At 35.5% G+C, this 27,682-nt stretch overlaps 2 protein-coding genes, 3 long non-coding RNA genes and 1 other non-coding gene across 6 annotated transcripts; 2 read left to right on the top strand and 4 right to left on the bottom strand.

Moving 5' to 3' along the window:
• Nucleotides 1-1,665: 1,665 nt before the first annotated feature.
• Nucleotides 1,666-2,429, bottom strand: LOC121804613. The gene is made up of 2 exons (XR_006051181.1): nucleotides 2,106-2,429; nucleotides 1,666-1,986 (listed from the first exon to the last, which is right to left on the bottom strand). It is a non-coding gene; the product is annotated as an uncharacterized LOC121804613 (long non-coding RNA).
• Nucleotides 2,430-4,924: 2,495 nt separating this feature from the next.
• Nucleotides 4,925-6,280, bottom strand: LOC121804079. The gene is made up of 2 exons (XR_006051114.1): nucleotides 6,023-6,280; nucleotides 4,925-5,125 (listed from the first exon to the last, which is right to left on the bottom strand). It is a non-coding gene; the product is annotated as an uncharacterized LOC121804079 (long non-coding RNA).
• An 859-nt stretch (nucleotides 6,281-7,139) lies between these two features.
• On the bottom strand, nucleotides 7,140-7,809 carry LOC121804226. Its single transcript, XR_006051119.1, has 2 exons — nucleotides 7,525-7,809; nucleotides 7,140-7,390 (listed from the first exon to the last, which is right to left on the bottom strand). It is a non-coding gene; the product is annotated as an uncharacterized LOC121804226 (long non-coding RNA).
• Nucleotides 7,810-8,135: 326 nt separating this feature from the next.
• Nucleotides 8,136-14,179, bottom strand: LOC121807642 (probable methionine--tRNA ligase). Its single transcript, XM_042207921.1, has 17 exons — nucleotides 13,939-14,179; nucleotides 13,682-13,826; nucleotides 12,720-12,873; nucleotides 12,449-12,604; nucleotides 12,061-12,291; nucleotides 11,764-11,907; nucleotides 11,523-11,613; nucleotides 11,306-11,412; nucleotides 11,067-11,181; nucleotides 10,410-10,528; nucleotides 10,243-10,308; nucleotides 9,968-10,096; nucleotides 9,708-9,851; nucleotides 9,473-9,593; nucleotides 9,051-9,292; nucleotides 8,844-8,945; nucleotides 8,136-8,511 (listed from the first exon to the last, which is right to left on the bottom strand). The coding sequence occupies exons 1-17, from the start codon at nucleotides 14,054-14,056 to the stop codon at nucleotides 8,281-8,283; spliced, it is 2,415 nt and encodes an 804-aa protein (XP_042063855.1). The 5' UTR covers nucleotides 14,057-14,179; the 3' UTR covers nucleotides 8,136-8,280.
• Nucleotides 14,180-15,004: 825 nt separating this feature from the next.
• Nucleotides 15,005-15,090, top strand: TRNAY-GUA. Its single transcript is given in 2 exon segments — nucleotides 15,005-15,041; nucleotides 15,055-15,090. It is a non-coding gene; the product is annotated as a tRNA-Tyr (tRNA).
• LOC121807634 (actin-related protein 2/3 complex subunit 4-like) lies at nucleotides 15,032-19,155 on the top strand. The gene is made up of 8 exons (XM_042207909.1): nucleotides 15,032-15,192; nucleotides 15,290-15,355; nucleotides 15,473-15,525; nucleotides 16,063-16,090; nucleotides 16,592-16,666; nucleotides 17,319-17,423; nucleotides 18,180-18,269; nucleotides 18,792-19,155. The coding sequence occupies exons 1-8, from the start codon at nucleotides 15,190-15,192 to the stop codon at nucleotides 18,879-18,881; spliced, it is 510 nt and encodes a 169-aa protein (XP_042063843.1). The 5' UTR covers nucleotides 15,032-15,189; the 3' UTR covers nucleotides 18,882-19,155.
• The last annotated feature ends 8,527 nt before the right edge of the window (nucleotides 19,156-27,682 follow it).

Genomic DNA, 27,682 nt, shown 5'->3' with positions numbered 1-27,682 from the left:
TTATAAACTGAATCTTATAGTGTGAGAGTAAAGATAAACGAATCAAATTTAAAAATAATTTTAATTACTCGTCATTTCATTCATACTAATATTTGATTCGTTTAACATGTTTTCATGATTTTTGTTAATATTTCCATATTTTTCCGATGATATGGTAAAATTAACTAATTGATTGTAAAATAAACTGGCAGGATAACTATAATTTAAATTCATATATAAGTAAAGGGAGTTATCAAAGTATAACTAATCTTAAATGCATAATTAGAAAATACAAATTTAATTCACTAAAAGAAAGATTTTAGTTCACTATAATATATAGTGAAATATTTACTCCGTGAAATATTTAGTTCACTGCGTTTTAGTTCACTTTGTATTTTCAAATTCATGTTCTGAACTAAAACGCATTAATAGCGAACTAAATCGCTCTTATAGTGAACTAAATTTGTGTTATCTAGTTATCCATTTAAGTTGTGGTTGTCATATATCACTACTCAGTAAGTAAATGCATAAATTTGGAAAGATAGAAAATTGTAACATCACTTATTTGACAATCGAATAAGGGGTGTTATAAACGTGCTTACATGCCACTTTATGGGACGTCTCAGCCAGTTCTCTAGACTCTGCAACCTCTGAGGAAATGAGAAGCACGATAACTAACAATAGAGCTATGGATACATTTCTTTTGGACACCATTTTCTACTCTGGAAATTTGATGAGTATGTATGTTTTGATTTTGTATGAGAATTTTATTCATTTCCACTCCATATTTATAGACAAATTCTTCATACAATGGTCGTATTTGCCGCAAAAACCAAATTGGTTTTGCTATGATTTTTCAAAGAGTACATTTATATCTATATATGAAATGTGTACTTTTATTATTTATTTTTCACATGTAATTAAAATTTCTAATGGTCATAGTTTAGTCAATTAATGTATATATATATATTTGGTATTATTTATTTTAATATAAAATAGGAATATCAATTATACTTAAAAATCGGAAATATGATCACATTTAAGTATTTTTAGTAAAAAAAACTCCCTACGAATAACTTAGAACCATCACTATTTATATAAACTATATATACGATAATGAAAGCTTTTTCTAGAATAATGCAAGGTTATTTTGTAATGCAACTTCTTTATGTTTAGTTTAACACGCTTTCTATACTATGTCTCATTTCATGATCGAAAATTCGAAACACGTGTCTTGACTTTTTATCTTGATGCCAAGACTCAAAATCGATCTACCTTTTCTCGTATGACTTTAACTAAAGATGATTCACTTTTCTTTTTAGTTTGTTCCAACTAAAATAATCAATTATTAAAAAATAGAAACATATTTATTTCTTATTCTCTTTCTCTTACTTTATTCTCTTCACTCCATACACAAAATAAAACTACATAAAATCAGATGTCGTTTCAACTTAAACTTACAAAATAACTAATAATTTACATTAAAAACTTGGCAAATGGAGTATTTAACATTTAACGAGTATCTTTCTTAATTTTGTATGCAATAATATTTTTATTAGGTGTCGGATAAAATCAAAATTCAAACATCAAACATCAAAATATGAAAAACAAAGTGAAGATGTTTAACAAGAAAAATATGGGTTAATTAGTCCAACTCATTCTATTTACAGGTAAGCCATATCAAAATCAGGCAACAGCTCATTAATTTCAAAAATAAATTGAACAGTTAGAAATACATGAACTTACTTTCCTTTCCTTTATGGAGTAGTATTTATTTTTTTGAACACCTTAATTTTACATAAAAAATACATCAAGCTAATATACTAGGGCTATTGTTGGGCTACAGGCAGCAGCGACAATACGGGGGAGGCCCGGCTGCTACAGCTGTTCGAGGAGCACCAGCACCAGCACCGGCATCAGCATCCGCAACAGCACCAATATTATTACAACATCCATGGGGGCAGCGATAACGTGCAGAGCTTCTCATCATCTTCTCACCTTCTTTATCTGGAATCATATCTCACAGTGTAATTAATGAATAATCAAGTACTCAAAAAGACACACACTACACACATGTTTGAATGAGCTGAGAAATTTCGAAAGAAGGAAAGAAAGAAAGTGCTTACATGAAACTCGAGCGTCTGCAACTTGTGAGGAAATTAGAAGAGCCATCAATAATAAAAGAGCCATAATTTCGATTCTTGTTTGAACCATTTTTTTTGGATTTATAGAAAATCTAATGTTTATATATGCAAGCTGAAGTTATTACGAGCAACCATGCTTATATATATGTGTGTGTGTGCAAGTTGAAGAAACATGGTGGTTAGGGGGCCAACAATTTTAAAATTTTATAATTTATAAGAGTTCTACTTTTGTAATTTTATGTTAAAATTTGAGAATCAAGAATTTGTTTTTGTCTTGATGCTAGGAACTCAAGATCTTATTTTACTCGTTTGAAAAGTAAATCCACAATTAATATATTAATTTTATTCTTGTGTGGATTCCAACTGGTTGAAAGTAGTGTGAAGGGTGATTCATTGGTCGGTTTACTATATTGACAGAGATGAAGACTTTGGGGTCGTCTATTAGTTCCACGAAGACTGCGTTGGATCAAAGCGACAATTGTACTAAGATTAATAATAACTGAAAATCTCCATTTAATTTGTTTAGGTTTAGGGTTGTGATGAATTGTGGTAGAGCAAACCATATTCTATATTGGAGAATGAATAAGAGTTGCAAGCATATATATAAGAGCTTTCCCAACTCTATTAGTATGAGGCCTTTTGAAGAGTACCACAAGAGCAAAACCGTGGGGGCTTTGGCCAAAGCGGACAATATCATACTAATGTGGAGTTCGAGTGTGCACCACCGATACCCAACAAGGGTGATCACATAGTATTTGAATGAAAAAGAAAGAAAAGTAGATAAAGTAGAAATAGAGAAAGAAAAAAAAAGTTATGGTACTACATTTCTATTAAATGGGATTAATTTTGATAAACGAATGAAAATTAAAATATAACACTATTTTTCGTAAAAAAGTATATGGAAGGACTATTTGCTAATATCAGTAACTCTCTGGAGTTTGAAAGCACTCAGAGCTTTCCTTGTAAATCATCACAATCATCCCTCGTGACAAATAAATAAACATAAATCATTAATTGGTAAAATAGCAAACAAATCACACAATAAAAAATATCAAATCATAGAACACTCTAAAGTCTAAACTAGGCAACAATTCAAATATCACTAAAAATAGTAGTAGTTCTTAAAGATAGCGAAGATAACTATTCCGTTTAGATGTACTATAACTATTTGTTTCTTCCAATGTATGATTTCATTCATAACATAATGATAGGAAAAGACAAAATAGTGGTTGAAAAAATAAATAAACAATAAATGCATGGTTCTTTGGGGGCAATTTTTGTCCACATATTGGTCTCTATTGTGGTTGAAAAAATCAATAAACAATAAATGCATGGCTCTTTGGGGGCAATTTTTTGTCCACTGTGACATATTTCAATTCTAATCATAATCCACTCAGTTTTGGGCTAGCCGGTCAAGCCAGAACGTTTAAAACAAATTTAACATGTACTAGTACATAATTTTTCTCTATAATTATTTTCTTGTATTAAAATTATATCATGTTTTCTCAAATTAAAACATTTAACTTAGTCTCAGTCTATTTTTTATTCGGGCATTAGGTTGGTTGGAATTTGAGTGTTGGGCTAACGGCAGCATCGGCAATGTGAGGGAGGGCCAGGGATCAAGGCCGATTGCACCCAAAACGTTGCATCTGTTGGTCTCACAACCGATGTGGGAATTGAGTTTGTAACAATTTCTAATCATCTTCTTACCTTCTTTAGCTAAAATCATCCCACAAAATGTAATTAATTTATAATCTTACTATCAAGTGAATAATCCTTTATATCTATTTCACAAATCACAAGAGTTTTTATTATTAATACAATTTAGTATGCGCTTTACTTACAATTTGGTCTGTTTGGTTGGTGGAGCATGTTGTAGGTGGAAGAAGGGTGGTGAGGAGGAAGAAGAAGATGATGAGTGGTAGAGAAAGAAGAAATGTCATCAAGTTTGCCATGCGAGGCTAATCCCTTGCAAAGACTTGGATACTAAACAAGTTATATAATGCAACTCTCCAATGGAATGGAATCCATGCAAGGATAAAGCATGGGAGAAAACTTTCTTTAGTACTTTTGTTATTATTATACTTCCTCCTTCCCCCAAATATTGTCCCACTTTGACTCAGTACGATTTTAAGAAATGTAATGAAAAATGGGTTGAAAAAGTTAGTGGAATGTGAGTCATACTTTTATATAATTAGTCTTATAATAAAATGTGAGTAAGAATGAGTTAGTGAAATATAGGGTCCACTACAAAAAATGGTAAAAATGTGAAATGGGCACAAATTTTGTGAGATGGACGAAAATGAAAAAAAATAGGACAAACTTTCTCAGGGACGGAGGGAGTAGTACTTACTGTGTACATTAATAAAAAAAATTAAAATAATACTCCACTACTTGATACTCTCTTCATCCCTAATAATTTGTCCATCATTTAACCCAGCACAAGTTTTAAGAAATATAATAGAAAATGAGTTGAAAAAGTTAGTAGCATGTGGGTCATACTTTTATATGGAGTATTAATAAAATGCGAGTGAGAACGAGTTAGTGAAATGTAGGACCTACCATCAAAAATAGTAAAAGTGAAAGATTTAAATATGTATTTATCCTGGCCGTATATCGCATTGTTTGGGGCTAGCCCGTCAGGTCGGAATATTTTTTTAAAAAATCAATTTGCATGATTTTTCTTCGAGTATTTTCTTTAGATCGACAAATTAAATCATTTAACTTTGTAGCATTGGATAAAGAAATCAGTGTCCTTAATTCCGACATAAAATTACCAAGTACTAATGCTTAGACGAATATTTAAATCCAATGATTTTCTTTAATTTTTGTTTCTTTTATGAACATATATAAAAACATCAAGTGTATGGACTAATACGAGCAACAGAGGCAATATTGTGCGGATGGTTTTGTACCTACACGAACACCACAGCATCCACTCGGGCACTCATACTCAAAACGTACACTTCTTCCCATCATATCATCTTCATCTTCATCTTCATCTAACCTCGAAACATACCCACAATGTAATTGGGCTTTTACTAATACTACAATTTACGTGTCACACAAACATTTAATCAAGAAAGCTTTTTGGCATTTATTTACATTGAGTTAGTTAACATCAATTTAGAGGTCTCCTTTTAGTTTGTTGGATTACAAACTCACGTCATATTGGATGAGTACGGAAGGAAATTGGAAGCTATATAAAAGTGTTGTCCAACTTCAATTCATTTTTTAGGCCTTTTAAACAAATTTATGCGAACGGACTTCAACCAAAGAAACAATATCAAATTAATGTGCAGTCGACGATCTCAACAGGTTTAAGGGACTATACGAATCAAATTCAAATAATATTTTTTATATTAATAATGTCATAATGTTTTAATTCAATATCTCCCATTATTCTACTAAATGACTCGCTCATTTTTCTAAATATAGAAACTCTTTCTTTTTGGAGCCATTTTCTTAAATTAGAAACACTTCGTTTTAGGAAAGTTTTTTCTCTCTATGAGGTGGGACCCATTTCCACTAATATACTTTTTCTCTCTATGAGGAGGGAGTAAATGATTGTAAAATAAACTGCCATGAATCCTACAATTTCAATCAGATATATGTAAATGTACTATAAATTACACCCCCTCGGTTCACCATGAATGGTCTTAATTGGTACTATAATATTGGACTATAATGATTTCAAAGTGAAATTAGTAATTACGAGAAAAAAAAATACTTAAAGTATTGTAAGTTAAATTTGATTAAATAGAAGAGATAAAAAATGGTGGTGTGTTTGAAAATAGAAATGAACTAATTTTTGTTAGCCAACTAAAATTGCAATTGGGAAATATAAATAATGATCGTGGAGAGAGTGATAATAAAATTTTAAAAAAAAAAGTGCTTACAACGCAATGCCTCAGCTAGTGCTCTAGCATTTGCAACTTCCGATGAAATGAGAAGCACTATAATTAACATAAAAGGTATGGATACATTTCTTTTGGAAACCATTTCTTCTCTGAAAATTTAATGAGTATATATGATTTTGGATTTTGTATGAGAATGTCTAATATTTATAGATAACTTCTTCAAGCAATAAATGAATTTGTCCCAAAATTCAAACTGGTAACGTGTTACGATTTAAGAGTGAAATTCGTGTTCTTATCGAGTACGTAATTTATTTTTACATGGTGGTCCATCTTTATTAATTTTAATTTTTACTGGACATGGTTTAGTAATTTAATGTATATATTTGGTTTTATTTATTTTAGTATTCTTTTAAACAATTTCTTAACTATGTTTAAATTTATGTATTTTTACCAATAACTATAATAATCTTTTTTATATTAATGTTTTTAGTATATTAAAATTTTTATTGTTTAAATATCTATTATTGAAATATATAGTACTCCCTCCGTCCCTATGTGCTTGAGTCGTATTCCTTTTTTAGTTGTCATATTTCTTTTTTCCTGGTTTAAGTCTAAAAGCAACATACCTTCTTTCTCTTATTTTATTTTATCTTCTGTTTTACTTTATTCTCTTCACTACAAAAAATTCGCTATTTAGTGGCGGAAATATCTGCCACTAAACCTTATATTTTCGTCTCTCTAATTTATTATTTTTCCTACTTTATTTTCTATCCATGTAACAATATCGGCCACTAAACCTTATATTTTGATTAAATATTCAAGATTATCCAAATTTAAGGTTATAAATATTATGCAAAAATATAGTACTAGTATACTACGTACTTTTAAATCATATTTAGAAAACAAAATCTTTTTTTTTACTGCTGAAACTGATCAATTTTCCTTAAAATCATCAGCAAAATCTAAAGGCTCGCTCAATACTTGAGCATAATAAAAAGAATAAAAATTGTTTTTATTTGAAGTCTTGATAAAGAATGTGTGGTCCTTGCAATCTATGTGTGGATGCATGGAAAGATATTGAAAGTTGAAATTAAACATTGATTATAATTTATTTAAACATTGGAGAAGAGCAAATTCATTTTTCAAAGTCTTGGGCTGCCCATAGTAAATCAACTCATTCATTTAAAGATAAATCGAACCTTTAGAAATACATAGACTTCACTTTCCTTTACTTAAATTTTTAAAACATCTTAATTTTACATAAAATAAAACATCAAGTATGTGGATTGGTTGGATTGTGGGTGTTGGGATTAGGACAGCAGCGGCAATAAGGGCTGAAAATACCACAACATCCATTTGGGCACTCAAAACGTGCATCACTTCCCATAACCTTCTCACCTTCTTTAGCTGAAATCATTCACACAATAGAATTAGCAATTGTATATCTATTTAATAACAACTTTTTTATTAATACGATACACACACATATGTCTAAATTTCGATTGACAACATGGAGATTTTTGAAAGAAAGAAGTGCTTACATGGGACTCGATTGAGGTGTCGAGTGTCTGCAACTTGTGAGGAAATGAGAAGAGTCATCACTAAGAAAACAGCCATAATTTCAATTCTTCTGTAAACCATTTGTGGATTTGTAGAATACCTAAAGCAATGAAGGGTATTGTTTGTCGTAAAACTCAATTGGGATTTAAGTTATTACTAAAAAAAAAAGCAACCATATATATATATATATATATATGCAGCATTGCAGAGGCGTGTTGTGCTTTTCCATATGGTTTTTGTCACTGCAATAATTCAAGATCTGTTTTCTGTGGCAGTTGTTCGACAATACAATTATGTGATGCTTAGGGTACTACTATACTATAAAAATCTATATGAATGGAATATATATTGAATTTTTTTTGTGGATACCGTCATACCGACATGAGGAAAATCGCAAGACGACTCATGACGGCGTAGGTAATCACAGAATGGCCGCAGCACAGCTTGGTGTGTGGGGTCGGCTGGTGTGATGGAATTTGACAAACCGGGATTATTTTCGTCGAACCAATTGATCGCATTTGGTCCTTCGTTTTCAATGATCATGTTGTTCGTTATAAATTCAAATGTGAGTTTAGCAAAACTGAACACAATGTGAGAGTCACAATGTTGATTTGTCATTAAATGTTGAAGTATAACAAAATATCTAGCAAAAACGCTATGTTCTTCACAATCTTCAGCAATTGAACATTTTTCAGTATCGACAAGTCAAAATCTTGGAAAGTCGAAGGAAGGATCAATTATCGGATTGAACCTTCAGCGATGGACGAAACCTTGCAGACACCTGCTGAGGTTGTAAGTGGCAAATCTTTATAGCAAGCCACCAAATCCTTGTCACTATGCAAATCCACTTGGAGTGTTTCCCACACCTTCTTCTTGGGATTTAGGACATCATCTGGCAAGCCTTCAATCCCTGGGAACGTCACCCTTTCACCAACGACAGCTCCCTGGGGAGGTTCGACCAACTCCACCTGGCAAAGCAAAATCCACAATTTTCAGCCTCGTAATACCTTTGCATCATACTTGCCATGTATATTGTCAATCGAACAAAAACAGAAGCTAGAGTGACACCTAGAGCTCAGTTCGAGAAAACAGGGACAAGGGTTAACTATCTAAGGTAGCAATTCAATTTAGACATCATTACGAAGTTACTCGTGTGATTTTCATGACTTTAAGCATAACCGAAAGGAGGCACATATAACTAGACCAAATTATCAGGTGCTATCCTCTTATTCTAGCTTTTCACTTTTTCCTTGAACCGGATATGCATATAACAGATGCAGAACAATAAATGGTTGCTCACCTTAGTGTGATCGCTATTAGAAGCTGCAAGGACCATTGCTTGAGATTTTATGCCCCTCATCGCAGCTGGTTTCAGGTTACAAAGAACGCAAACCTTCCGATTCTAGTACAGAAGAAATTTGTCAGCTAGTGTATTTCCACTGGAAGTGGACTAATAGCATATAAAAAAAACAGCACATAAAGCTACAAAAGCAAATGTCAGGGATACCTGCATTTCTTCAAGGGGTATATACTTGACAAGGCCACTAACGACCGTGCGAGGCTGTGGCTCACCAACGTCAATCTCTTCAACATACAAAGAATCAGCATCAGGATGTTTCTGAGCCTTTGTAATGAGACCAACACGAATATCTAGTCTACTAATGGAAATCTCAGCATCAGCAGGACCTGAGACCTTGGGCTTGGCTGCTGCAGGTTTCTTGGTTTTATCCTTCTTTGCAGTTTTACCATCTACAAGAAAATTAAATAAGGTCAGTAAGAAACTGATGTCATTCTAACTCGGAAAGTAAGATATTGGGCTAGCAGTTAGCATGCTTTCCAGAATGCAACTAAAAATTTTGATCTTGGACAAAGGTAAAGGAAAAAAAGAGTAAGCATACACACGCACAACAGAGACAAGAGAGAAATAACCTGATATTTTGGCTTCTGAAAGTTTGTCAGTGATTTTCTTTGCTTCGGCTTCAGCTTTCACAAGCCTATCAGCTTGACTTCCAGCAAATTTTTCTCTGTAGAATTCTACTTCTTCATCTTTCTGCATATCAGTAGGTGCACAGCAATAAGTAGTCACCAAAGAACAAAAACTATAAATTTAAACAGCATTGGAAATTGATAGGAACAAATAAACAGCGATAAGAGGAAGAAATACCAGTTCTTTAAACAATGGGGATGGAGTTCCAATTCTATGGTGAGCGGGTATGAACTCCCAGGGTCTTTTAGCCCTTTCAACATCACCTTTTTCATCAGAAAATGATATTTGTGCTTCTAGTGGCAAATTGAGCTGCTTAAGTACCTAAATAGTGAAGACCATAGATTAATCACCAGATAAAGATGAGCTTATGGTGCTAATTAAATTAGTAGCATCATACCCTTGAAATAAAAGTTGCAGGACTGAATACTTAAAATTACCTCAAGGGTGAACGAAGGCATAAAAGGTTCTAAGAGGCATGCAAGGAGATACACTAGTCCCATTGATGTTTTCATGACCACGGAACAAGAAGGTCGATCCTCCTTGTAAAGCTTCCAAAATTGGCTTTCCTAAACAGTGAAAAATAAAATTGTAAGTCTTATTCGTCTCTTTTGATAACATGTTGTAACATGCTATGGCCTAGTAAGCACCTAGGAAAGTAAACACCAAACTGAGAAAATGAAAAAGGTGTAAAAGGTCTATGTAGGCTTCATACTTGCAGATAAGCATTGCCTTCCCCTGATATACTCATAGCAATCTTCAACCCTTGCTTTAGTTTCACCTACATTTAATTCCATTTGGAATGTTATTCATGGTAACCTGAGATGTAATTCAAGGTATAAATTGTACTGTAAGAACACGAGCAATGCATGGACTGGTTACCTTCTCCATTGCTTCTATGTACTGTTCTACATAAATGCCAACTTTTTCTGCCAGTGCTTTAGTCAATGGATGAGAATCCGCACCCGGAGCATCAGGAATGACAGAACCATATCCTGAAGCTGAGAATGAAGGGGAAAAAAATATTAAGCATCTTATCCAAAGTTGAAACTGTAGCAAAGTTAAGCAAATGATAGATAACAACAACAACAACAACAACAACAATAATAATAATATTTGTTATTTTGATTTTTCTTTCACCCACCTATAAAAAAATTTCCAAGCGAAAATAATCATTGAGAGGTTAACATAGTAGAGATACACACATATACACATTATTTATAAATTAAGAAGTTAAAATTAAAAGTACCATAACTCAAATCAATTCAAAAACTTCCAAAGTTTCGTACATCAGAGGCATGGAGTAGAGACATGTTCCTATTTCTTTTTATTGAAGTGGTAGAATGAAAGAATTTAAGGTAGAAACTGAAATGTCATGGGGGGTGTATTGGCCCTTTGCCCCATTATGAAGTATAAACCTTAATTTGCTTAAAACATTTTTCAAAGGATCACTCTAAAACATATGTGACGACATATTGGGTATGGTATGCAACAGTATAATATTATCTCAAAGATCCATAACATGATAACTTAACTGACCTAGGTCCTTAGCTATAAAACTCAAGACCCGGTTGACAAAATTTCCTAGATTGCTCAGTAGCTCACTGTTTAACTTCGCTTGCAAGTCAGACCACGTGAATAAAGTGTCTGATACCTGAAATTATAATTAAAGTAAGGATTTGACCATTGATTGCACAAGGGCATGGGAGATGAGGTGGTGATGGATGTGATCCAAAGGGTTGAAAACATTAAAAAAAAGCAGATCATAGAGAACTTGCCTCTGGTCTATTTGTCAGAAGATAGTATCTCCACACCTCAACAGGAATATTAGTGTCTTTTGCATCATTTCCAAAGACTCCAACACCCTTGCTCTTTGAGAACTTCCCTGATCGCCAAGGGAAGATTTCCAAAGAGAAATTTCAATAATAAATTACATAAATGGGGGGTGACCCTCAACATCACAAATGATGAATATATTTGTGCATATCTCCTAACCTGCTTCGTAGTTCAAGTATTCTGTAACACTGATGGTTTTCATCATAGTCCAGTTTTCACCAGTTCCAAGAAGAGTGGAAGGGAATATAACCTGAATAAAGTAGATCACAAACAAAATTAGGGAGCTGAAAGAAAAATGGGGAATAAATAGCATCCATATGCTTCAGAGTCTATATTACCCTATAAGTCTGCAATAATATTAATAAAATGCAAACAATTCAATTTTATCTTATTGACTCACAGTATGAAAAGGAACATTATCCTTGCCCATGAACTGGTACAGCTCCACATCTTCAGGATTCTTCCACCACTTTTCCCATTCAGGCGTGTGGCATGAAGTGATTGAGACATATCCAATAGGTGCATCAAACCAGACATAGAATACCTAACAGGGAAAATGCAAGCAGAATAAATTATGTTGTTAGAAACCATGATTAATCAGTACTAACTATGTTACTGAACCATAAACATTATTCATTCCATGTGAAAGAAAGAACTCTGTGGGTAAGATATTCAAAACACAGCTATATCAATTTACCTTGTCCTTATATTTATCATGTGGAACAGGAACTCCCCACTTCAAATCTCTAGTTATACATCGTTGTTTCAGCCCTTCTCTAAGCCAAGCATATGTTGCTTGGATAGCATTCTGACTCCACCCTCCAGCCACTGACATGCGGCTGACATACTCCTCTAATTTATCCTTCAGCAGAGGAAGTTCAAGAAACAGGTGATCTGTATCACGGATGCGCGGACTATTGCGACAAACCTGTAGTTAAGTAGCAAGATTGTTCACACCAATTTTCAAATCCATCTACATGTTATTTAATTCATTCTGAAGTTCTGATTTGGTCTTTCTTCATGGATTAAACACACGATATTACCAGATGAGCAGGAAACACAAGATTATATATAAGTTTGCATACCTTGCATTTTGGATCCAATAGTTCCGTGGGATTCAAGAGCTTCCCACACTTTTCACATTGATCACCACGTGCAGAGTCATAATTACAACCAGGTGTTGGGCAATTACCCTCTACAAGCCTATCAGCCAAGAATCTTTTACATGTATCGCAATAGAGCTGCATAAAAAAATATCAATGAACCTCATAATCGCATACACTACATCTAATTAAAGAATAGGGGAAAAGGAGAATAAGACTACAGGACTAAAGAAAACGAGGAAGCAAAAGGCACCTGTTGCATTGTGTTCTCTACAAGCCAATTATTGTCCCAAAGTTTCTTGAAAATTGATTGACAAACTTCAGTCTGCTGTGGACTTGACGTACGACCAAACTCATCAAAGCTTATGTTGAACCACTTATATACCTCTTTGTGGATAGCATGGTATCTGCAAAACAAAAAACGACGTGGGTCAAGGTACATCAATCCTTGAATCACTTTTTGAGATGTTGACAATTGATATATAACCATCAATTTTAGCAAAGCCACAACAATAAAGGAACAGAAAAGACGCTTACAATTCAAAATACATAATTTTTTTCACATCTATCAGACTATCTCAGACATAAATAGATGAAAATGCATGTATGCATAAATATCTAAGCAAGTGCAACTTAGTTAGGTTAGGAATACTTAATTTCAAAACCCATTTACATTCTCGAACTCCTACTCCAAGGAAGATTGGCTTGGATATATCTTCATTCACAAGAAAAACTGCCAGTGGCAATCCTCAAAAGCCTTATTCCAGCTTTGGAAAACATTGATAGGAAACCATAATCCACTGCATACAGATGCAAAGGCTTACAGAAAATATCAGCAAGTTCCCAGCTTTCTAGTTTAAAACCTAAAACTTGTTGCCAAGAATTCATCTTGTGGCATGCCAAGGCCAAAAAGGGTCGTTCCAAAAGATAAAAAGCATGTTCAAGGCTTATGATCCATTACCATTTTTAGCAAAGTTTTATTTTTATACAAGATGACAGTTAAATGTAGATAAAAGCATTAAGTCTCCATTCAAAAAAGATTTCACATTCATTCACCCATTCCAATGGCAAATACCCCGAAGAAAGAGAAAGGGAACACATACTAACAAGCCAGATCAAGTATTCTTTTTATCACCTCAATGCTAAAGATATCAGTCAATCAAGACTTAAATACAAAGAAGTCCTTATACATCTAATGAAAATGAAGTAAAGTACTTGTCACAAATTTCCTTTGGCGAGCACCCTTCCTCCAACGCCTTGGTCTCAGTCGCGGTCCCATATTCATCCGTACCACAAATGTAGAGCGTATTATAACCCCTCATCCGGCAGTACCTCGCGAACACATCAGCGCTAAGCACGCCTATTCAAAATGCGGAAAAAAACACTTCAATCGCCACAATCCACAACCAATTGGCCGCAATCACAAATATGCAAATGAAATGAATTGAAAATTGTAAAATTGGGGGAATTACATCCGATGATGTTTCCGAGATGGGGAACGTTGTTGACATAAGGCAAAGCGCTGGTGATGAGGACATTCCGCTTCCCGGGAATCGGAAGCTTGGAGGCGGCGGCGCTGTGATCGCCCATCTCTTAAGAAGCTTTCGAGGGTTTGTCTAGGATGACTAGAGAGTTTGACGGATTGAGAGAGAGTAGAGTCTGGCGTTTGCAAAAGATGACGAAATGGTGTGCGTGTGAATGAATGAAGAGATTTGGGGGTTTTGAGGTTCAAGTAGGGTTCAATAATCCTCTTTTTCGTACACATTCACATTCTTACAAAATTATTTAGAAATTATATTAGTAATTGATAAAATAAAAGTTTTTTCTTTCTTATTCATTTGAATACTTTATGAAATACTCCTCTATCCTACAATAAGAAATATTGAGTGTGAGACTTTTTTTAAGAAAGATAAAGAATGAATTGGAAAAGTTAGTTCAAATATAAGGTCCATTTTTTTATATTAATTTTATAGAAGAAGGTAAGTAAATGAGTCATGAAATATGAAACTTATTTATTATTTATAATAAAAATAAAATAAAAAGTGGTTTTTATTATAAAATTGGCCAAATTATCAAAATGTCGCTCTTACTCTAGAACCAAGGAAGTATGTATTTAAACATCATCAACAATTTGTTTACTTGCACCACAAAATATAAAACAATCATAAAACAAAAGTGTATTTTGGCATGCATCTAGAAAAAATGACATAGTATATTAAAATAAAATGCAAATACAAATTTTTATATATTAATCATTCATGCAAATTTCAAAAACATAGAAATGGTGAAATATTTTACATAAATGAGAATTATTTTAACAGTTGTGGTAGGCACGTTCATGGTGCGCGCAGCCATTAATTAGCATTAATCATAAGAATTAAAAATATAAATTGTGGCATTAATCAAGTTTTAATTATGTTGATTTAGTGTTAATTAAGATAATAACGGTAATTCAGTTAACAAAAAATGAATTTATGGAAAATTAAATCCTATATTTTATATGATATATTAAGAGTTTAACCTGCTTCATGTCTTAAACCGACCTTAGCTCAGTTGGTAGAGCGGAGGACTGTAGTGGTTCAGCTGTTATCCTTAGGTCACTGGTTCGAATCCGGTAGGTCGGAATTTTTTTAACCATTTTTTCAACTTTTGAAATATGACAAAATTCATCCCCAAAATCCAAGATCCGTCATTACTCTTCCACATTTTCTGATCGCGCGATTATGGTGAGAATTTTTCTTGTAAATATTTTTCCAACGCATTTAGCTCTGTCTATGTCGATGTGTCTTTCATTTTGATTCTGTCCGGTTTGTATAATTGCAGGCGAACTCATTGCGGTTGTACCTAACATGCATTCGGAATACTCTAGACGCTGCTTTGTGCTTGCAGGTGTGTTTTTATTCATTTTTCAGATTGGGAAATTGCTTAAATTTTCGTTTCTTACTCAAATTTATTTTTTTTTATTTGATCTTTTTGTAATTCTTTGTTTTGGTTTGGTTTCTGTAGAATTTCCCATGTCAAGAAGTGGAGAGGCACAATAAACCAGAAGTTGAGCTCAAGTACGTATTTTTATTAGAAAATAGTAACCAAATTATTTACTTCCATTTGTTGTATTGAACTAAATAAGATCTAGTTTTAGAATTTGGTGCAATAATGCTGTTTTAATTGGAGCAAGTAAATTGATGAAAGTGTTGTTGAATTTGGGAAGGAGGGGGATAGTTAATAAGAGGAAATGATGTCCAACTGGAGATTGTGTTCTGGGATTTGACTACTATGTGAAAATTAGTGTTAGTGAATCAGTTGGCTAGGCATGATTTGTCTTTGAATATGTTCTTGAGACTTCGACATGTCACTCTTGTCGTTGAAGCTTAGGGAAAGTCTCAGAATTGTCCCAATTTTGGCTCAGACTCCATTTGAAACTACATGAGCAGATTGGGATGTAATGTAAAACTTTGTATTCTTCTCTCTAGAATATGCTACGACTGGCATCAGAATGTCTATTCAGTTCATGAATTGATATAATATCCAGGATTATCTAAATACTCCGTATGTAATTAGTTATGTGGAAAACTTCATCACTTGCTTTGTGGTTTCAGGACCAGTCCAGAGCTTCTACTGAATCCAGTAAGAATTCTTGTAGCCTCCTTATGCTGCAACTTTTGCCACTTATTGTTTTTTATTGGTCTAAACTTTGAAGTGATAAGATCAGGTAGTCTATGGTCCTCTAGTAAGTAAAAACAAACTTGAATTGGTGGAGGAAGGTTTTGGTAAGGGGGAGTTGGGTTAAGTTTTCCCCTGCTATGTGTATGCTCGCATTAAAATTTTATGTACAGGAGCATCATTCAGTAACATTGTGAAAGTGTGTTAGAGCAGTAGATTAAATCATCTTCTGAACATGCCCCCTAGCAAAAGCTTTTTGATATATTAAATGGACTTCTTTGAACTGTATTTATAGATCCATCAGAGGTTGACAATTTTAAATGATCAAGCCATGTCCACTAAAGTAGATATGGCTTAGGAGTTTAACATTGGATAATTCTTTCGTAGTAAGCAGGGTTTCTTTTATTTTTTTCTTTGAGTTGCTTTTTGCTTGATTTTGCTTACTTTGTCTGTCTCCGGATCCAGGTTCTGATATGTAGAAATGAAGCTGAGAAATGTTTGATAGAAACATCTATAAATTCATTGTGTATAAGCCTTAAGGTAAATCCTGGTAAGCTTCATATATCATTTTCTACTTCTGTGCTTATTGGCAAGATATAAACCATTTTGAAGGTTACACTATCTCAACTTAGTTGTCTATTTAATTGCTTCACCTTTTCAAAAACTGAGTAAGAGTTTGCTAATCATAATTTTCATGGCCTTGTAAAGACTCTGCATTTTATGCCAGATGTTGCTGATTAGTTATACATTTATCCTGTGTTGATACCGGTCCATATCTTTATCAGTCCTGTTGAACTTCCGCAAAGTTCAAGATGGTTATATGCTCATTTCAAAAGAACATTGTTTGATTTAATGTGCATAATTTATATGGTAGGCCTGTCTTTAGTTTGGTTAAAAGAAGGGGTGGGGGAAAGGGTGATGATAGTGCTGATTATTGAAATTTATGGTTACTGAAGCTGTTACGATTGTGAATTTGTCAGATGTGTTAAGGAGGGCTTGTGACTTATGTAGGCCGAAACTTTTGATTCGTAGTTAATATAGGAGTGACTGACTATGTACAGTTGTAGAGTGATTAGGTCCTAAGCTAATACTACTTTAATGTTGATTATATTTCTTAAGTCTTACCGCAAAATCTGTTTGGACATCTCAAGAAATGAGAAACCTGACATTCGTATTGCTGTTTTTGTTATAGGTTAAGCAGTCAGATGAACTTGAGAACATACTGACAAAGAAGTTTCTTAGATTTTTGTCCATGAGAGCAGAAGCATTTCAAGTATTAAGAAGAAAACCTGTGCAGGTTTGCCATATTCCTGTAGTACTATAAGCACGTAGCCGTTGTCAAGCATCAGAACCAATATTAATTGATATATATTCTGCCATTCTAGTTTTTCACTAAAAACTCAGTGGTTTCATAAGTACACGTGTTTCTAACTATGATGGACAAATATTGGTTTTGCAAGTAAACTACACTTGCAACTGAACTTCAGGAAATAAAAAACTTTCTCATAATTCTCTCACTTGGATGAGCAAAATGAAAATGTAAGTATGTAACGGTGAAGACAACTATAAAACGCTCTGAGGGCTTGGTATATCTTTTGCTATAATACCTATTAATCATTAATGTCAATACCATCTTCTTCTAGGGAGCCATCTTTCTTATTATTGCCCACATTCAGCATTTTTCCGGATCGGAACACTGTTGCAATAATCTTTTCAAAACAAGAGATACATAAATCAGGGTCCGATCTTTATAATATACTAGATACAAATGAGGACACAAAAAAAAGGAAAAAAAGAATGTTAATGAACTTGTAGTCTAATGTTCCATTAAGTTGGTAATGGAAGTTTACGGCACAAAATTTTGGAGCTATTGGAATTGTGAACACATCTTCCATTCCTTTCTTCTTTAGAGTTTCCACACGTTCTTAATGGTTGTTGGTTACTCAACAGTGTATTACACTCAGGTATTGTAAGGATATCAGTTTTGCTAACCTTGTTTTACCAAGGCATACCCTTATAATCTGTATTCCTTCGAATTTGTTTGGTTTATCAGGGGTATGACATCAGCTTTCTCATCACCAACTATCACTGCGAGGACATGCAGAAGCAGAAACTGATAGAATTTATAGTTCAGTTCATGGAGGTAATTTTCTTTTATTTTCTCTTAGCCTCTTACGCTCTAATGCCACGCAACGATATCAATACAAGACTTGTTTGATCAACCATAAATAAATTATCACAAGACATTTTCTTTTGAATGATTGAAGATAACCCTAACGTTCAGCTGTGTTTGGTTGTTTGCATTTGTTAATTATTTGGCTTATCAGAATATCATATTTCTATCCTACCTGAATGGTTAGCTGACGGTAGCTGTAGTTTTAGTTTTTTCTCTATTAGTCCAAGATCTTTGAAGTAGGCTATTTGGATGAATTACCCATTACAAGAAAAGTGTCTGGGAAAATGTTCTATATCTTGTTTAGCTTCACAGAGCTTAGGTATTCCTCTAGGGAAGAAAACCATAAATAGACATCTCAATGCAAATCTGTTTCATGTTTATGCTCAGTTTCACACCAACTAACTATCTTATAAACCGTTATGCTGAATCCCGAAAGAAGTGGGAAAAAATGAAGGCTTCTAACTCCTCATTGGCATCTCTGAACTGCAGGACATCGATAAAGAGATTAGTGAACTGAAATTGTCTGTGAACACACGAGGGAGGCTCGTTGCTACGGAGTTCCTGAAGCAATTCATATGACTACTTCACTATTGGCTGAGTCAAAACCCCATCTTGTGGAATGTTCTGGGAAATGCAGTTCCTAATTGCATTGGTCTCAAGCTTTGAGATGAAATTTATTAATCATAATCCTCTCATCCCAAACTCAATAGGATCCAGGATAATATATAAAAGTGTGCATTTTTATAAGATTTGAGACATTATAGTGTACTTATTTTGGTTTATTAGGATAGTTAGTAATTTTGCATATTTGGGATTTATTTATTTAATAATATAAGAATTTGTTTGCATTAAAGCTGTTTTTTTTCAAAATTAATTGTGACAAACATAGTCATATGTTGCAATTCTAAGTGCTGAATATTTAACTGTATGAGATATATAATGGTTTAATTTGATTTTCCTTCATGTTTTTTTCTCATTAATTCTCTTAGCATTATAATTATCACATTAGAGTTCTTCACATATTTTAGGCTTGTTTAAAAATTTGAAAATTCCGTTACTTATTTGATAAAAAATGGTTCTGATATTCTGAAGTAATGTAATAATTCGTACATACTCCATAAATTAAGAATATTTAAACCAAACTTTTCAAAGAGTGTGGATTAGATTATCCATAAATTCTTCTTTAAATCTTCTTCGATTTCTGGCATATCTATTAATATTTAAACATTATTCTTACGTACTTATATCATTATTATTGTGAGCCCCATTTGCTATTTTATACTCAAATTTTATTGGTAGTAGAAAGTAAATGTATACTATAAGGCGAAGCAGACCTACATGTTTACCAAACGCAATTTTTTTCCTGCTGAAATTAAGTCTAAAACACAAAAAGTGCTTTGTTTTTTTCCTTCCAAAAATTGGTAATTCAAGAGTTAAAAAGACAACCTAGATTTTATGCACATATATTCCTTTTTTTTTAATACTAACCTTCTAGATAACTTGAACTTTCAACTTTACACTAAAAAAATGTTACGACAAATCAACGGTGGATTTAGGGGGCAAGAGGGGGGGGTCGCCTCATAGATCATCGCCAAACAATGCTTCATGATCTTCCCTTAAAGTCGATCGGAAACGACATGGTCGCCCGATTTATAGTTTTTTTTTAAGAAGGTAACAAACAGGGTCGTTGTAATGCTATCAGATACGCGACTCAATCTTGTTATCACAACGAGATCGATTCCGGAACGAGAAGAACGAATACTTGATATGAAAATGAATAAGCCAAAAACAATTCTTGGAGAGTCAATGGAAATCTTGTGTTTTATTTGTGTGGAAGATTACAAAACTCTTGGATGAAAAAATTCTCTTTTCTTTTTTTACAGCTCGGCTCTATTTAACTAACACTTATCTAACAACTAGTTCAAACCTAACGGCTTTCATTTAAAGCTAACTAACTAGTCGCATCCGACGACGTGCATCAGTTAATAACAACTGTCAACTCCGAACTCGTTTAAGTTCGGCCAACACCGAGCACCAACACCGAACTCGTTTAAGTTCGGCCAACACCGAGCACCAACACCGAGCACTGAGCACCGAGCTCAACACCGAACATTGAGCTCGGTTAATCCCTGAGCACGACTACAAACTCGACCAATCACCGAGCATGATTGCAGTTCGTCAGATCACCGAACAGCATATCGGTCCCTAATCGCCGAACAGTATATTGGTAACCGAACTGAACTGATTGTGCAGTTTTGCCCCAATCCTCATAACAAATCTCCACCTTGGGACATAACTGGACAATCCATAGATTTCATCCATCTTCCACAATCACTCCAGCTGAATCAGATTCACCAAATCCATGCAATACTTCAACTTAAGTCCGGGCAACACCTTTGTTAGCATATCAGCTGCATTGTGCTCAGTAGCTACCTTTTCAATCTTCACTGAGCCCATTTCAACTTCATCCCTCACAAAATGAAGCTTAACATCCACATGCTTGCTCCTCTCATGGAATGTCTGATGTTTTGACAAACATATGGCACTATTTGAATCACATAATACAGTCACAGCTCCTTGATCAACTCCAAAATCCGAGCAGATTCCTTTCAGCCACATGCTCTCCTTTACGGCCTCAGCCATGGAAATATATTCTGCCTCAGTTGTTGAGAGTGCCACCACAGATTGCAAACTCGACTTCCAACTTACAGCAGCTCCATACATGCAGAAAACATAGCCGGATTGGGACTTCCTTGTGTCAATGTTAGTAGCAAAATCAGAATCACAATATCCCAATAGAGGCTGTGCATCAAAATTCTTACTTCCATCAAACAGTATGCCATAATCCTGAGTACCATTCAGATACCTTAGTATCCATTTTAAAGCATGCCAATGCTCCATACCTGGATCTGCCATGTATCTGCTCACAACACTTATGGCTTGGCTGATGTCTGGCCTTGTACACACCATGGTGTACATGATGCTTCCCACTATGTTTGCATATGGGATTTTATCCATCTCTCTTCTCTGACTATCATCTTTAGGGCACTGATTTACACTGAGCTTAAACTGCTGGCTCAGGGGCACACTCACTGGTTTGCTTTTATCCATCTGAAATTTCTTGATCACATTCCTGATGTAATCTTTCTGAGTTAGCCATATCCTTTTCTTGTCTCTATCCCTTATGATCTCCATTCCAAGGATCTTCTTTGCATCTCCAAGATCCTTCATATCAAATTCAGATTTCAGATCACCTTTCACTAACTCCACCTCTTCCTTATGCTCTGCAGAGATCAGCATATCATCTACATACAATAGTAGATATGCCACAGCAACTCCACCTCTTCTCTTGATGAAGACACAATGATCATACAAAGACTTCTCAAAACCGATCTTATGCATGAACTCATTGAACCTGAGATACCACTGTCTTGAACTTTGTTTTAGACCATACAAGCTTCTTTTCAGCAAACACACCTTTCCTTCATTTCCTGGTTGGACAAAACCAGGAGGCTGCTCCATGTAAATTTTCTCTTCGAGCTCTCCATGAAGAAAGGCTGTTTTGACATCGAGTTGCTGCAATTCCCAATTTCTCTGAGCAACAATGGCAAGTAGAATCCTGATGGAGCTATGCTTTACCACAGGGGAGAATATTTCATTATAATCTACTCCCTCCTTTTGTGTAAAGCCTTTGGCCACCAACCTGGCTTTAAATCTGATTTGATTGTTGTTGAAGGCCTCAATTTTCTTCTTAAAAATCCATTTACAACCAACTGTTTTCTGATCAGTTGGCCTCAACACCAAAATCCATGTGTGATTTTTGTACAAGCTATCAATCTCCTCCTGCATGGCTAATAGCCACTGATCCTTCTCCGGACTCCTTATTGCTTCCTTGTAATTTGAAGGCTCATGATAGTCCATCTCCTCAGCTATGGCCAGTGCATAGTGCATCATATCAAAATCCTGAAATCTGGAAGGGAGCTTGATCCTTCTTCTGGTTCTGTCTCTTGCAACCAGTCTCTGTGGAGTCTTGATGTTACTTTCATGTTCAGAGGATCCACCAACACTGGTTTCTTGTGAATTTCTCACAGTATCTGGTGGACTTCTTACAGCATCAGATGAGGATTCCCTCTGACCCTCCACCTCAAACTCAACAGTCTGAACTTGCTTCATGAAGAAAGGCATTTCAGATTCCCTGAAAATAACATCCCTACTGATGACAACCTTCTTATTCCCTTCCTCACAGCACCATAATCTGTAACCTTTAACTCCAACCTGATATCCTATCATCACACATCTGAGAGCCCTTGGTTCCAGCTTTCCTTGTTTGATGTGAGCATATGCTCTACACCCAAATGGTCTTAATTTTGAATAGTCTCCATAAGATCCATACCATCTACTATCCGGAGTCTGATTTTCAATGGCAGCAGAGGGGCATTTGTTGATTAAAACAACAGCTGTGGAGGCTGCTTCTGCCCAAAATGGTTTTGACATTCCAGATGCTATCAACATGCATCTTACCCTTTCAAGAATGGTTCTATTTATTCTCTCGGCGACCCCATTTTGTTGTGGGTTGTGAGGCACCGTTCTATGCCTTTTAATTCCTTTTCTCTTGCAAAACTCATCAAACTCATGGGACAAAAATTCCAGCCCATTGTCAGTTCTTAGGCATCTCAAAGGCTTCCCCTTTTCTAGCTCAACTGCAGTACACCACTCCTGAAATTTCTTGAAGGTCTCTGACTTTTCTTTCATGATCATTATCCAAACCTTTCTTGAAAAATCATCAACAAATGATAAGAAATACCTGCCTCCTCCAATGCTATTTACTGGTGCAGGGCCCCATATGTCACTGTGAACATATTGGAGAGGTTGTGTTGAGTTATGTTTGCCCACTCCATATGGCAGCTTCTTGTTTTTGCCAAGAATGCATTCTTCACACGATCCAATGGCTCTTTGTATCTCTGAATCAGCCATCTGAATAATGCCTTGCTTTACCAGCTGCATCAGCCCAGTGTCCCCCACATGGCCCAGCCTAGCATGCCAATTGATGGTCTTTTGTGTGTTGTTAGCTGTTCCAGCAACTGCCTCAGCTTTCAGATAATAGAGCACATTGTTTCTGACAGCCTTCATGATCATTTGGCCATCCTTTTTGACAAGCATCTCTCCACCAAAGAGAGTCAATTCGTAGCCATTCTTCTCAAGAAGACCCAAGGATATAAGATTCCTTTTAATGGATGGGATGTATCTCACATCAGTGAGAGTTCTGAAAATTCCATTGTCCATCCTCAAACATATGCTCCCAACACCCCTTACATCACACACATGGTCATCTCCCAGCAACACCGAGCCTTCAGATTCCTTTAAATCTTGGAACCAGTCGAGATTGGAGGACATATGGAAACTGCAGCCTGAGTCCATGATCCATAGCCTTGATAATGGGCTATCCTCCACCACATTGAGAGCTCTTGCCTCTTCAATTTCCTCAGTGATAGCTGCTGTACCATCTCCTTTGTGGTTTTCAGATTGCTTTTTCTTCCAAGCAAAACAATTTTGCTTGATGTGTCCTGGTTTCTTACACCAGAAGCAGCTTCTAGATTCCTTTTGATCTCCTTCCTTAGATGATCTTGGCTTCCACTTGTCAGATGGGGGTTTCTTGAATTTGAATTGTTTCTTTGAAGTCGCCTTCACATTGAGGCTTTCAGCAGCTTGATCGATTGGCTTGCTGACACATTTCTGCATTGCCTTCAGCTTTAATGCAGAAAATACCTCCTCCAAAGTCACTTTCGAATCCCTTCCAAGAAGTATTGAGTCTTTGAATTGCTCAAAACTCTGAGGCAGAGCATTCAATAACATCAAAGCTTTATCCTCATCTTTCATGGGATCATCCACACCCTCAAGATCATCTATATACTTTCGAAAATCTTCCAGCTGATCCGCCAGATTCTTGGAGTCAGAAAATCTAAAGTTGAACAATCTTTGCTTGAGATGCAACCTATTGGAGATTGACTTCTCCATATATATTTTCTCCAATTTCTCCCACACTCCCGCGGCATCATCCTCTTTCTGAACCTCCCTCAAGACTCTATCGCTGAGGCACAAGACAATCGAGCTATACGCCTTGTATTCCAGTTCTTGACATTTCGCCGCATCCATCCCTTGAATCTCTTTCTTGTCCGTCTTGGATTTCACATAATCCCAGACGCCTTGCTGCATCAGAACAGCTCTCATCTTCAATCTCCACAGGCCGAAATCATTTTCGCCGGTGAATTTCTCAACGTCGAACTTTGCGGTAGACATTGTTGAATTCGTCGTCCTTCTTCGATTCCCACAGACGGCGCCAATTTTTAATGCTATCAGATACGCGACTCAATCTTGTTATCACAACGAGATCGATTCCGGAACGAGAAGAACGAATACTTGATATGAAAATGAATAAGCCAAAAACAATTCTTGGAGAGTCAATGGAAATCTTGTGTTTTATTTGTGTGGAAGATTACAAAACTCTTGGATGAAAAAATTCTCTTTTCTTTTTTTACAGCTCGGCTCTATTTAACTAACACTTATCTAACAACTAGTTCAAACCTAACGGCTTTCATTTAAAGCTAACTAACTAGTCGCATCCGACGACGTGCATCAGTTAATAACAACTGTCAACTCCGAACTCGTTTAAGTTCGGCCAACGCCGAGCACCAACACCGAACTCGTTTAAGTTCGGCCAACACCGAGCACCAACACCGAGCACTGAGCACCGAGCTCAACACCGAACATTGAGCTCGGTTAATCCCTGAGCACGACTACAAACTCGACCAATCACCGAGCATGATTGCAGTTCGTCAGATCACCGAACAGCATATCGGTCCCTAATCGCCGAACAGTATATTGGTAACCGAACTGAACTGATTGTGCAGTTTTGCCCCAATCCTCATAACAGTCGTTTCAAGATTATTTTTTTTAAAGAGATAGCCTCATGTCCACGCCACTCCATGGTGGGGGAATACTAATGTCATAGTTAAAGCTATAACTAACATATTTAATGGTATGCGCGCATGATGGGCACGCACTCACATATGTTTTCGTTTTCTTTAACCTATGTTGTGAAATTATAATTTTACCACAATAAAGTGAAGGAAAATCCTCCCTCATTTTAATCCAATAATTGATCAAAATCCTCCCTCCTCACTTGTTCATTTTGAGATTCAAAACATTTTAATCCAATAATTGATTAGCTATAGTTGGGTGCATCTTTGGTGCACATGTATGATGTTATTATTTTTTATATTAGGTAAGTAAATAATAATAGTACACCTTTTGTGATACGAGTACATCGGAACTGCCGCAACCGGAGGACGAAGAGAGGGAAGTGTCGGAGGAAAGCAGCGGCACCGCCTCGCAGCCAGAGGCTGACGAGCCGATAGCGCATAGAACCAGAAAGAGGAGGCAGAAGCCGAAGCACTTGGAAGATTATGTTTGAAGTCATTGTCGCAGCCCAAACATCTTCAAGATTACATTTAGCTTGTTTTGGTAGTTTATTATTTCGTTTCCTTTTGTTTTGAACTTAATTACTTTCAGTATTTTTATTTTTATTTTATTGAGTCAGGGCAGAAGTTATAAGGCCCGGCATCGGGTTTTCTCTGCGGTTCTTTCCCGATGTTTAGGAAGAGTGAACCGTCTAGGTCTAGGTATAAATAGATCTCTTATTCATCACAATCAATAAGAAATCTAATATTATACATATTATTTTTCGTCTGCTAGGGTTTTCTCTCAAAACCCTAGACACACAAACTGCCTCTCGCCATCAATCTTCTTATTCTTACGTTCTTTGCATCGACGGAGTGATTGAGTTCGTCTATTCGGACTTCTGATACAAGAACCTTGTATCATTTTGTTATTAGTATAATGTAACAACTGAATTCACAATTTAAACACAACAGAAAAGAAAATAAAAAGGAGGCAATATAACAATGAGAAAGAAGTTTGATGTGGCACAACTTATTGAACTATGATTTGCCTAAGGCTGAGCATCTTTCTCTTCACCAGCATAGGTGCAGCAACGACAACAGCCGTGACGGCAGGACCCACCACCATATCCGCCGCCACGGCCATATCCTCCTCCGCCACCACGGCCGTATCCTCCTCCGCCACCACGGCCATATCCGCCCCCACTACCACTACCACTTCCTCCTCCGTATCCGCCCCCACTACCACTACCACTACCACCTCCACCTCCGTATCCGCCCCCACTACCACTACCACCACCACTTCCACCTCCGTATCCGCCCCCACTACCACTACCACTTCCGCCCCCGTATCCACCGCCTCCGCCACTGCCACCGCCATTGCCACCGCCTCCGCCTCCTCCGTTTCCTCCGCCACTGCCACCACCTCCGCCATTGCCACCGCCTCCTCCGTTTCCTCCGCCATAGCCATATTGATCTCCGTAGTTGTCATCATTGACCGTATCGTCTGAAAATTAGCATGCACAAAAAATAGAAACATTATTATCTCGAAATTTCAGACTCAATATTTAGAATATATAAGTGTTACCAAAACAAATTTTTGCGTCTACTAAACGTGTATAACCAATTAACAACAATAATAAAATTAAAATAGTGACAATCTCAATTGCTAATAAACATAGGAGTACTAAAGAGAAGAACCTACCAGAGTCAAAGGAGTGTGCCAGTTGTGAAGAAATCAAAAGAAACATAACTAAGAAAAAACCTATCAAAGCAACTCTGAAAGCCATCTCTCTGTGAAGTACTAATAAATTTGATGATAATTTTGTAACATTTGCCTTCTCTATATATATTGATAGATCTCGTCTAATCAAGCGATATATAGACTTATAGAAGTTTTAGTGCAGAAGAGGACCAAAATTAGGTGGCTGTTACAAATTAAGACTCGTTGACAAACCAATCTTATATTCACTAATTAAATTATATTCAATTCATAATTACATATTTTGTCAATGGATGGATGCATTGGTCTTTCTCTTTCATAGAGATATGTAGCGTGCACAAGATGTAAATACTAATCATATAGGGATGAAATAGTAGGAATATTATACCTATATATATATATATATTTACCCTAAATATTTAGGCTAAAATCTTATCTTAAAATAGAAACTATGAATTATATGTAAAATATGATTAATTCTATATAAAACACAATGAACTTGCTGTGGAAAATGATGGATTTATCTATATCAATTTTAATTTTAAAATAATTTACTAATTTATTTTATACTATACTAAATGTAAGATAATAATATTTTTATATAAAATATTCCATTGACCAATTATAATAGCTTGAACTAGATGTATTAATGTATTATGCATGATGTATTCATGAGTAATAATTCTTCAAAAGTGTAGCAT

This window comes from Salvia splendens, chromosome 1, assembly GCF_004379255.2.
Source record: "Salvia splendens isolate huo1 chromosome 1, SspV2, whole genome shotgun sequence".
Lineage (NCBI taxonomy): Eukaryota > Viridiplantae > Streptophyta > Magnoliopsida > Lamiales > Lamiaceae > Salvia > Salvia splendens.
Note: the sequence above shows the minus strand (reverse complement) of the source record. Positions and strands in the feature narration are given on the sequence as shown.